At 44.5% G+C, this 12,560-nt stretch overlaps 1 protein-coding gene across 9 annotated transcripts in view; it reads left to right on the plus strand.

Moving 5' to 3' along the window:
- The first annotated feature begins 2,017 nt into the window (after positions 1 to 2,017).
- Positions 2,018 to 12,560, plus strand: part of DPF2 (double PHD fingers 2) — a 411,270-nt gene continuing 400,727 nt past the window's right edge. For all 9 annotated transcript variants that reach the window (XR_013601006.1, XM_078660438.1, XM_078660431.1 and 6 more), the window contains exon 1: positions 2,018 to 2,155. Coding sequence is in view for 8 of the 9 variants with exons in the window: in XM_078660438.1 (XP_078516564.1) it covers positions 2,124 to 2,155 (32 nt within the window). In the remaining variant the exon portion in view is untranslated. The remainder of the gene's footprint in view (positions 2,156 to 12,560) is intronic.

Consider the following 12,560-nt stretch of genomic DNA (forward strand, 5'->3'; position numbering starts at 1 on the left):
TACTTGACCAAATGGTGGAGCTCACCCTAAAGGACTGCCCACAGTGTCAACTGGTGAAGCCGGGCGATCCCCCAGCTCCCCTTCAAATGACCAAACTACCCAGTGGGGGATGGCAAGAACTGGCCATGGACTTTTATGGACCACTGCAGTCAGGCAAGTACGTCTTGGCTATTATGAATGAATACTCGAGATTCCCAATAGCACAGTTCGTGTCCTCAACCAATGCCTCCAGCACGATCTCCATAATTGACAAAGTGTTTGCTGCCTGGGGTGTCCCCAAAGAACTTAAAACAGATAATGGTCCCCCCTTCAACGGACATGAGTTCAGTGATTTCGCAAAACATCTCAATTTTCGACATCGTATGGTCACGCCTTTGTGGCCCCAAGCGAATGACACCATTGAACGATTCATGGCCACTTTGAAGAAGACATTTCAACAAGCCACTCTGGAAAAACGAGACCTGCAAGTAGCTCTCAATGAGGTCCTAAGAGCTTATAGAACAACCCCACATGCTACGACCGGAAAGTGTCCTGCTACCCTCATGTTAGGGCGACCTATCAGAACACGCATCCCGACCTGGGACGGAGCTCTACGACCGGTGTCTCCGACACGTGTCCATCAAGAGCTGGTTGTGGCTGATCAAGCTGGCAAGAGCAGAATGAAATCGTATGCGGACACTCGCCGGAGAGCCAAATCTCCATCCCTTCATACCGGAGACTGTGTGGTAGTCAAACAAGAACAGTCAAAAAAGACAGACTGTAGATTCAAAGATGAACCTTTGACTATCACTCAACAGAAGGGTGCCATGATTACCGCAGAGTCTGAGAACAGGCGGATCACCCGAAATGTGTCTCATTTCCAAAAATGTACACCGGCCATGAAAGAGGTCCTTGACAGAGACAAGGATCAACCAGACACAGACAGATCTAGCCCACTGAGCACACCACAGAGACATGATCATTGGACATTGGACAGCTGCTGCGCCTGCAGACACTGGAATGAGTCTCGGACCTAGAAGAGACATACACAAGCCCAAAAGACTGATCGAGGAATTCTAATCAAGTCAGTTCGTTTATTTTGTTAACAAGGGGGGAGATGTGATAATGTGAGCAGTCTAGTTGTGGGATGGGAGGAGCTATGAGGTTGGAGGAAGAGGAGGGGCCAGTACAGGAAAGAAGTTAGTTAGAGTAGGGACAGGGACCAGTAAGGAGCATGTTAATAAAGCTCTTGATAAAAGAAGTTAGTGTATGTCATCATTTAGCCCAAGACACTACCAGTTCTTCCTCAATGGTTCTTAAGCCCAGATCTAATCTACTACTATCTCTTTAATCCCTTTCTAGAGACTCTACCCTCCTCAATCTCCTTTTTACGCAACCCAAGCCTCATTTTACTACTATGATCCTCCAAATAATACTCTGTAGAGCTCTTCCGTCACTTAATCCTTCATTAGCCTATTCAATCCAGCTAACAGGCTTGTTGAATCTACATTCAACAACCCAGAAGTATATACAACAAAACTCACACTACCGCTCAAATGAACTCTTATTTCCCATACTAATCCACCACTAATCCTTTTGTGCTGGGGAATAGTGTGCTACTCGCCGAAAAGAGGGTCCACGACTCTACAAGGGGTAGTAAGTGCTATATAAATACAATTACAATTATGAAGGCTTAATTGTCAAAACATTCATTAAAAGGGGATAATGTAAATACGACTACAAGCAATCTTTCTTCTAGCTCTAGCATTAAGCTGCAATAAGTGCGCAGCGAATCGCGCAAGCGTATTTCTATTAAATATTTATTGCTTATCAGTGAAGCCGAGCTTATTAGCGAGATAGCGTATCTACCCTAAATGTAGACATACGCAGCCTATTTCTATGTTTTCATTTCCGTTCGCAAAATCCCATGACTTTCCTCTGCGGTAATACATGTTGTAGTCTGCAGGACACTCTCAACACGGTATCCGGTGTGATTAAAGATGTGAAAATCAGGCAGAAGCTCTGTTATAAACAAAGTAAATGCACCGCATTGAAAAAGCAGACATCCCAATCTAAAATGGCGTCTACTGTCGTAGAAGACGAGGCTCGCGCATGCGCAATTGATCAGACGGAAAGTCAACAAAATGGCGGCTGCAGTGGAAAATGTAGTGAAGATGTAAGTATGATTAAAAGGTGTTCAGTGAAGAGGATGGCGCTGCAGTGAAGGACCATGGGTCCGCGTTTGGCTCTGTGATAGAGGCATGCAATCTATGTTTGAGTGGTTGAATGTTCTTTCTTAGTGTCAAGAGTTCTTTAGAATGGATAACAACTATGTCGGGGCAACATGTTTTCCATATGACGGGTGTGAGTGGGGGCTCGTGTTTAGTAATATCATACATGCCAACAGACCCGATTCAGGCGGGAGACTACCGATTTTTCAAGCCAAAAATGGCTTTATTTGAGCTGTCTCCCGCCTGAAATAGCATTTTCTACAATAGAAGTCAATTAGCTTTTTTTTCTCCATGACTTGTTTACACCAAAGAATCACTCTTCACTCCCTACCCGCCCCCAGATGTTTTTTTAATGTGAGATGGGTATTGGGCGTCACACGAAGAGCGAATGTGAAATTCTCGCCCATAACTTTCTTGCTAAACCTCTGCTTCGTTTTTTTGTGGATAAACCCGCAAAGAATGCCACAGGACATGCTGTACGATGTTTTAGTTTCGCTCCTCTAGTGTTACGCCCCCGCAAATAAATCAGAACTCCGCAAGGTACTAACAAGTGTTGACTTCAGGCTACCTCTATTAAGAGATTACGTTTCCTAATGATGTGTCTAGTTACTTGTCTCGTCTCTCTTGGATCACCGTCTTGTTTTTATTTTTATACTAATAGAAGAACTGTTTCTCCGAAACAGCACTGTTGTTTACATTTGTTACTCGTTTCATCATCATCATAAACATCTGCCCTCCTTTAGTCCTTAATTGATGTAAGGGCCTGATTACTAGTATACGTGCTATTTATTGCACCTGATAAATAACAATGCCATAGGGTACGTTATCATTTGCGATACATTTATTAAAAATGTTTATTTAAAAGGTTTTATATAGCTGGCTAGACCCGGAGGTATCAGAGTGCTTTACATGGGTATCAGACAATAAATTGCAGTTTACCGCTTTACAAAGGTTACACAGTTATTAGAGCATGGCAATTTTAGTTACAAATAAGTTTGAGAGAAACAAAAAGGAACATATAGGTAGGGGAAAAAGCTGGCAAGGGGAGATATTCCAGGGAGTGGGAGTGGGGGGGGGGGGGGGGGTAAGAGTAGGGAAAGTAGACAGAGCGGAGGAGGGAAAGAGGAGGGGAAGGTTAGAGACACGGCTTGGCAAGAGGAGGGGGTGGGGTGACAGGGACACAAACCGGTAGGCGAGTCGAAGCTGCGCCCAAAGTCCAGAAGCAGTGATCCCAGGGGAAGTGGTATCATTTCTCCATCTCTGTTGCGAGAGGCTCCCTAAGCGCAGTGGACTCTCTCAGAGGGGTCTCTGTGACTCCAAGGCCTATTTACTGGATCCTTCCCCAAAACGGGGAGAGGGAGTGCTTTGGCAAGGGGTACCATACCTCAATTGTGAGTGGCTCCATTGGCGCTGTGGACTCTCTCAGCGGGTATGCTGAGACGCCAGCGTATATAACTTGGATCTTTACCCAAAAAGGGGAGAAGGAGTGCTTAGTCAAAGGGCACAAAAGGACAGGGGGCTAGGTGGTGAAAGCCGGCAAGGTGAGATATTCCGGGGTGTGGGGGGGGGGGGGTAGGAGCAGGGGAATTAGACAGAGACTCTCCCTCCCCGTCACCTACAGTTAAAACATTGGGGGTTAAAATCAACAACCAGCTCACCCTCCACTCTCAAATCAGCACCGTTGTATCTTCCTGCTTTCTCACCCTTCGCACTATCCGCTCTGTTTCCCGTTTTTTTCCCCACAGGCACTTAAGTTGATCATGGCTGCACTGGTGATCTCGAGGCTAGATTACGCTAATGCCATCTACAACGGCATCCCATTATATAGCCTGCGGAGACTCCAGTTGGTTCAGAACCAGGCGGCCCGCCTGGTCTATGGTCTCCCACGGTACCACCATTCCTCACCCCTCCTCAAAGAGCTTCACTGGCTCCCGGTTAAAGAACGTTCCCTGTTTAAGACCGGGTGTATGGTCTTTCAGGCCCGACAAGGCACTGCCCCTGCCTTCATTGCCTCATTACTAAAGGAATACGTCCCCTCTAGAGAGCTTCGTTCTTCCTCCAAATCCCTCCTCCTAACCCCACGTTTTAAACGTAAAAAATGGGGTGGAACCAACTTTGCCACTCTTGCCCCCACTTTTTGGAATTCCCTCCCCGATCATCTCCGCTATTCTACCCATTATCTTTCGTTCCGCAAGGATTTAAAAACCTTTCTCTTCAAACAAGCCTTCCCTGTATAATGCCCCTCTCTACCCACGACTGGTCTTTTTTTTCTTCAGGTGTCAAACGAACCACTAGCGCCAAGAAACCGTATGGTATACGCTGCGCTCTACAAATGTTTTAAATTAGAAATTAGAGAGTAGAGGAGGGTAGGATTAGAGACACGGCAAGGCAAGAGGAGGGGGAGGGTGACGGGGACACAAACCGGTAGTCGAGGCAAAGCTGCGCCCAAAGTCCAGTAAGCTGTGAACCCAGGGGGAGTGGTATAATTTCCCAATCTCTGTTGCGAGAGGCTCCCTAAGCGCAGTGGACTCTCTCAGAGGGGTCTCTGAGACTCCAAGGCCTATTGCTAGTTTTTGGGGGATAACGTGGATTATGATGTCTAGCACACCAGAATCTGCAATACTGCACCCCCCTGTTACATTTAATGAAGGTTGCAATAGTTAATGCAACTAATATTGAATGTATTAAATAAAACTGAACTCGTAATTCCGACCCACTCTTAATCAGGCCCTATGTTCGGTGGCTGTGAACCAATTTCTCTTAATTATCCTAAGCCTTTGTGGTACAACTCACTGGTGGACCTCAACATTTTGATAAGTTGCAGAATAGGTCCCAGAGCCTGGTGAAAGCTGGGATTCAAAAACTTTTCCAAAAGGTTGCTACCTGTGTGCCTCTGTAGAGCATATTTACTTAGTCTGTGGCTGGGCTGCTTCGTACACCAATGACCTACGATTTAACAGCGACTTCTCAATACATGGAACACCGAGGAATTTACACAAACAACAAGTCTCCAACTGATAGCAGCAGGACTTTTAGGATGCTGACTTGGAATAGCAGTTAAACAAGAATTGTGTCAGAACTTGCTTATTCACCAATTCATCCACCACTACATTCATCTCAATGACTTCAGCACCCAATTCAGAAATCTGTCTGTAACCTACGTATCACTCATGCCATATCTGTATATGTTCTATCTGCAAGGGATGCTTTCTTTGTCACTGCCATACGGTGCCTGTTCTGTGAGTAATTGAAGCTTGCGCTCTAGCTTGATTTGTACCTGTTCTGTGATAGAAAAGTTTGTGCTAATGCTACCCTCACTGTACTTGTCCTCTGAAGTTGGGAAGCTTACACTGTTTCTACCCAAGGTGCTCCTGTTCTACGAAGAGGAGTGTTTCCAATGCTGCTCCTCTATCTTATGAAAATAAAAAGGGCATTTTGAGTGCACTTGCATAACATGCATTGGTCAGTCAGAAGATTTTGTTGGACCCTGTGCAAACACACTAGTTGTGGCACCCTGACCCAGAAAATGTGTGACTCTGGGCAATTACTTTTCTTTCCTCTACTGCCTTTTCCTTGTTCATCACATTTTAGAGAACCTTGAAATTATTCAGTTCATGTGCACTGTGCAAATATCTCTTTCGTATATGGTATAATAAACCATAACATTGCTTCGTTAATAACAATGAAAAATGGCATTGCATAGGTGGCACTAAATAACCGCCTTGCCTCTTGGGTCATCTTACCCTCGCTTCCATTGTTGGGACATTTCTTTCAAAAGTATCTGCACTTAAAAAAATGTACTCCATCTGCTAATAAAATTGTCATTAGGGCAGAGAGGGAAAAAATGTGATGCTCATTCAGTATAAGAACTGCACAGCTTGACCAAACAGTTTGACCCTTGCCTTTTGAGTCATTAATAAAACTGTCATGGCGGAAAGAGTGTGGTTCCCTTTATCCTAATACAGGCCGCGGAGTGCTGTGATATCATTTTAGATGTCAAAGTAAAATAATCCAAAATACACTTTTTGTGTAAATGTTCACACCATGGCTATTAATCAAGTGGCAGTCTGCAACACTTGTAGCAGGTAAAGAGATCTAGGATGAGCTAAGAGCTGCTCTCCTCAGCCTCTGCTACATTGATTTTTCCAGACAGGATACAAAGAAGATAGGGCTGATCGAAATTATGGGAAAAGGCAGTCTGCCTCACAACCACTCACCTAGTGGTCTAGGTAGTGAGGCATGAGATGCTTTGGTGTTGAACACATGGCTCACAGTCTCAAGGCCTATGCACTCCCACTTCCCCCTGTTCATAGCGCTGGCTACTATTACAGTGTCTCACCCTGTGAAACATGCTGCACGTTCTGACGGCCTCACCAATAGCAGATTGTGAGGTGTAAGGAAATGTGCATTACCACCCACCCCACCCTGTTTCTGAGGTTGGTGAACATGCTATATGAAGCATAGACTATTTCACAATACCTGGTGTGAGATACTTGTGCTTCTGGGGAAGACGCTTGATCTCACAGGGTAATATTCATGCACCAAATTATGTTGATGGGAAAGAGAAGCAGGGTCAGTTGCTTTGTACTTATGTTTTAACCTTGTGGTAGAGAGAGAGAGCAGTAAACAAAATTTTAGCTCACCCATGTACAATTTTATTATAAGTCCAACAGTGTAATACAGGGAGAACATAAATCTCATCATAAGTGACATAACCACACCCAAACTAGGCAACTCACAACTAGGAGACTGTACAAACTGTGAACAGTAGTACTTGTGAAAGCTTCTCACTGTAAGATATGGAACCCACTGATGAAGAGTACCACGCTAGGTAGGTGAGTGTTGATGATTCTATAGAACATGAATGCATGTTAATTATATAAGAGGTTTGTCCGTTTCTTCCAGATGTTTTGTACTTCTTGTATGTATATAGAAATAGTGCTATAGCTCCTTAACTCCCCTTACTCATTCTTTATTGTATTACCTATCCGTGTTGTACCTGTCCTGTATGAGTGAGAGAATCAAGTTATGATCCTTGTGCTACTGTCCAATGTCCTTAATTAAATATTTGTGTTACAGAAGGTTGTGCTACTTCTCTCCATGTTGTACCGTTATTGTGTTGTGAATCTACACAAAAGAAAACAACTATTGATATTGCCAATGCTTGTTTTAATCCATGATGTGAGTGAAAGAGTGAACTCGCAAAATATGTGAGCTGAATTTACTTTTGAATTTACACTTGAAACACATTTTTTAGGTCGAGCCTGGGCAACACATGCGCTGCTATGAGTGACATGCTGTATTAGTATGCACTTGAAGCTCTGCCCATATTTTTCATGGGCTTGTGTCTTTGTCCTTTGTAAATGCTGGCTTCTGATTCAGTAATCGGCTTGTTAGTCCCTCCTTAGTACCGCCATGTCTTCATTTGTAGCCTCCCATGAGGACTGGCCCTTTTACTTCTGTTGTTACACCTTCTATGTTATTTAGTCTGTAAGCACTATTTCTTTAGTGAGTTTTGTCTTACTGCAGGCTCGACGTGCTTTGCAGCAACATTCAGCGCACCATGCGAGCTTTCACTATCCAAGCAGCCGGGACAATGGCGACCGCTTTTTTGGAATGCCGTAGGTCTCACATTTAGGAGAGTTTGAGCTATTGGCATTGTAAATGCAATAGGGATCTCCATCCTTTTCTGCAATAAAAGCTACTTACATTGAGTGTAAATCATGCAAAGCTACTAATATTATTAGTGTTGTACAGACAATATTACGTTAGTGGCCACCCCATGCAATACTGCCACAACAGGCTCTAATTTAGTAGGATGAGCTGCATGTAGGAGTACTCAAAGGTAGCTCGAGAGCTACTAGTAGCTCACAAGCTACTCGTTGGAGATGCCTGGCTTAAACTCTTGCAAATGTGACACCCATTGCTTTACTAATATTTTTTTTGTGGGTTGTTTCCAAACACCCCATCCCGCGCTTGCACTTAATGGAGGCCACACCCCTTTCTTTAGACGCAGCTTGTCTAAAGAAAGGGGAGTGGCCTCTTAAGTGCAAGCGCTGCATGGGGTGCTTGGAAACAAACAATATTTGCAATTCAATAGGTCTCGCATTTGTGAAAATTTAAGCTATTGACATTTACAATGCCAGTAGCTCAAAGTCTCGTAATGCGAAACCTATAGCATCGCAAATGCTTGTTTTTAATTGGAGTAGTCGACTATAACATTTTAAAACATACCTGACGGCTGAGTATAATTTTTAAAACATAGCTGAAAAGTGGTCAATTGTGGAATTTTAGCCAACATCCCTTTGTATGCTGTGGTTTTGAGCCCATGCATTAAACTGTTTAAAGCACAACTACAAATCCCACAGTGCAACATACTGTTGCTTTGAGAAAACAAAAATAGATGATGGCATCCTCTGTTCTACTGCGAAAGTGCAGAGTTTTTGAATGCAAAATAAACTTTTCTGGTTGTCGTAGCAACAGTGAGACTTCTCTAAAACACTCAAAAGGGAAGCATAATGTACTGTCACCGCTCTTTACAAATGTGTCCTCCGCCTCAATATGGTGGGATTTAAGTGCCACGTTTACACCATTATCTATTGTAAAGTGCCCTGCCTGAATAAATGCAGCACAGGGTGCAGGTGCTGCCCCGTGAGGGCCGCCAGTGACACAAAGGCTTTGAGAGAGCTAGCATTTGGCAAGAACATACTTTGCAGTGGCATCCCCAATGCTTCTGGCTGGGTAGTAAATAGACGGGGCTTTATTTCATGTTACCAAACCGGTTAACAATTGGGACATTGTGGGATTCCAAAGTCCTCCGCATTTTACTCTATGATGTGCACCACCGTTTCTCCTTAAGTATCCACTATGAAGTTAAGTGTTTGTAAGTAATTCCACTTTTTGAATGTAAACAATAATAAAAGTAATAGTGAACAATCGGTCGGATTAGAGCTATTGTAAGACTTAGGTAATAGTTAAGAATAACATTTAGGTATAGTATTGGATGATGGGTGGAAAAAATACATTTTCTTTCAAATGCATTATAGAAGTTTTGTTATTGTTGTCCGGTTAATGTTAATTGGAATTATGATGGTGGCCAGTGTTTTGTAATGCATTCTTCCTAATGGTATAACTTCGTAAAAGGATACCTGTATACTTCTCTTAATCCTTCCAGACACCCCTTTTGTAACATTGACACTGTTTGTATCAAATACCCTGTAGCTTTTAAAGATTTTAATCTGTATCATGGGATGTGGGTCTATGAAGCTTGTATTCAAGAAAAATTATGTCCCCCCAAATATAATTCCAATCATTTGGTTTGGGAGCCGATGTTGGTTGCTTTTTTCTGGTTCAGGACATCTCACACAATGTTCATTTCCAAGTAATCTTTATTTCTTAGTTCACAAACTTAAATGGCAGCGATCTGACCCTCGGAAATGTACATGAATATAGGATTTAGCCATATATACATTGGCCTATATGGCATAATGACCTTGGTGTTTCTCTATGTTACATGAGTGGTCTGGCCTAGTCCCTGGATTGATCCTTTTGAAGTGGAAGTCATCTTGGCTCTAACGCTGTCCTGGTGTTCTGGATTAGTCACCATGCGGTCCCGCTGTAGTTTGGAAACTAAACCACGTGTATTTTTTTTAGGCAAAGCTCTTGTTATTGTTTGAAGGCAATGTGTCTTTAAACTCTTCTTCATGTAGTTTTTGTGACAGACTTTGTTGCTCTTTGTTATTGTTATTTAGCACTTGTATAATGCACAATTTGCCATTAGTAAGGCATGATGACACCTTTCAGTACTCTGCTGTACGACCATTTCAGCGTTTCTGTTGTAGACTGGAATCTGATTCGGTTTTGTTGATGTTTGTGTTCAGTAGGCTTAGAATGAAAGTTTCAGATGAGCTGTAAGTTTTTGATTGGTATGCTCCTCCACTCTACGCCCGTCCACGGCACTCTACACCCATCCACGGCACTCTACACCCATCCACGGCACTCTATGCCCGTCCACGACACTCTATGCCACCCCATGGCACTCTATTCCTCTCCACTCTTCATCCCTTCACTCTACAGCCGCTCTATGCTAGCCTCTCCTTTCCACCCTATGGCCCTTCACCACTCTATGCCCCTGCACTCTACACCTCTCCATTCCATGTCCCTCTACTCCCCTCCACTCTAAGCCCCTCCACTTTATGAAGCTCTACTCCACTCCATCATGCTCTACTCTAGGCTGTTGTACTCCACTCTGACTCTTTACTCGGTCTACAACACTTTACTCCACTCTGATACTTTACTCCTCTCCACTCTCTGCCCCTCCACTCTCCGCCTCTCCCTTCACTTTCCTCCTCACAACCCTCCACGCTACTCCACAAACTATGACACTACTCTGCGCCACTCTCCTCTATGTCATCAACTTTTAGCTGTGCTGAACAGCAGCCACGCTGGTGTACAACATGGCTAAAACACATTGTCTTAACTAATAGCTTTTACATAGGCGAGGCCTATTGGCTTTACCAATGCTTGTTTTCTAAAGTGGGAGCCATGAAACTATCTTACAGTTGTGACATGATGGATAGGACACACACACAGGTGGAGTGAGCAGATGTATGCATGTCAACCACCACCTTTCCAGCTTCATTGAGCAGACCGACAGTTTGGACCACTCTCAGTCGGGGTTCAGGCCCAGGTATAGCACCGAGACGGCGCTTCTTTCCGTCACGGATGCTATACGCATGTCCCTGGACAGAGGTTTGTATGTGGTGTTGGTGCTGCTGGACTTGTCCGCAGCATTCGACACCATATCCCACGACATCCTCCTTACCAGACTAAAGGAGATTGGCATCGACAAATCTGCCCTGGCGTGGTTCACCAGCTTCCTCTCCGAGCGAACCCAGAAGGTCAACATGGGCTCCTTTAGCTCCACCTCGGCCAGTATCATCAGAGGAGTCCCGCAGGGCTCCTGCCTTAGCCCTACGTTGTTCAACGTATATGTCTCCTCCCTGGCCAACACCATGAGGTCTTTCGGGTTTATGCCCATCTCCTACGCTGACGATACGCAGCTGCTGTTCACCTTTAAAACCTATACCCCGGAGATAAGACAAACTTTCTCCAACGGCATGACTGCGATCGCCAGCTGGATGGCCAAGAACTTTCTCCAGTGTAACGTGGGAAAGTCGGAAGTCATGCTATTCGGAGAGGCAAAAATCCTGTGGACCCCTGACTGGTGGCCCTCCAGTCTGGGTCAGGCCCCCTCCCCGAAACAGGTGGTGAAAAACCTGGGGGTCCGTCTAGACCATGACCTCACTCTTGCTCACCATGCCTCCACCACAGCAGGATCCTGCTTTCACATTATTGGCCTCCTTCGGAAAGTGTTCCCCCTTCTACCAGACTACACAAGAAAGACCTTGGTCCAGGCCCTCGTTTTGAGCCGCCTGGACTATTGCAATGGCCTATTTCTAGCAGCTAATGAAGGAGTGCTAAACAAACTTCAGGTGGTTCAAAATACCGCGGCACGTCTGGTAACCAATGCCCCCCCTAGGACTCCATCCCTGCCCCTCCTCAAAGCCCTCCACTGGCTTCCCATCCGGAAACGGGTGGAATTTAAGATCTGCTGTGTGGTGCATAAAAGCCTCCACAACCTAGGACCACACTATCTGGCTGAAAAATTTGCATACCACCGCCCTTCCCGCAATCTTAGGTCCAGCAATCAACTGTTATTACAGGTTCCCAGACATAATAAGACCAGACAGGGAGGCCGTGCCCTCTCCATCATGGGCCCTCGTCTGTGGAACAACCTCCCCCTCTCCCTTAGAGAGTGCCCGAGCCATCTAGTTTTCAGGAAACTCCTAAAGACAACTCTGTTCTAGGCGAACGCTGCATGACCTGTCCACTTCACAGCTACGCGCGGAGATACACCTTCGGGTGTGATGCCGGCGCGATACAAACCAACAAATAAATAAATAAATAAATAAATGTACGAGAGGAAGCCTATAGTAACTAGCTCTGATGCTAAATCTCATTATTAAGATGTTCGAACTGAGGATTTCCACAGTATGATACTGGAAGTCCATTCACATGTTCAATAAGCGTGTTTACTTGTATGAAAGAAATCATAGATCTTAAAACATTCCCAATTTCCTTGGTATGGTATCATAGATGCATGTTTTAACAGAAAAGTTCAGCTAAAGAATTGTCTCAAGCTGTTCATGAAACAGTTTGTGTGACAAGACAGTGTAAATTTGTCAGGAAAGAGTGTGTATCACAGGACTTCCACTGTGTCTTTACAACAGGTAAATGCATACGTGTGACAGGTTCCCTTTTTAGGTCTCGGCTGGTAACGCGCGAAGC

Source organism: Lissotriton helveticus, chromosome 9, assembly GCF_964261635.1.
Source record: "Lissotriton helveticus chromosome 9, aLisHel1.1, whole genome shotgun sequence".
Classification (NCBI taxonomy): domain Eukaryota; kingdom Metazoa; phylum Chordata; class Amphibia; order Caudata; family Salamandridae; genus Lissotriton; species Lissotriton helveticus.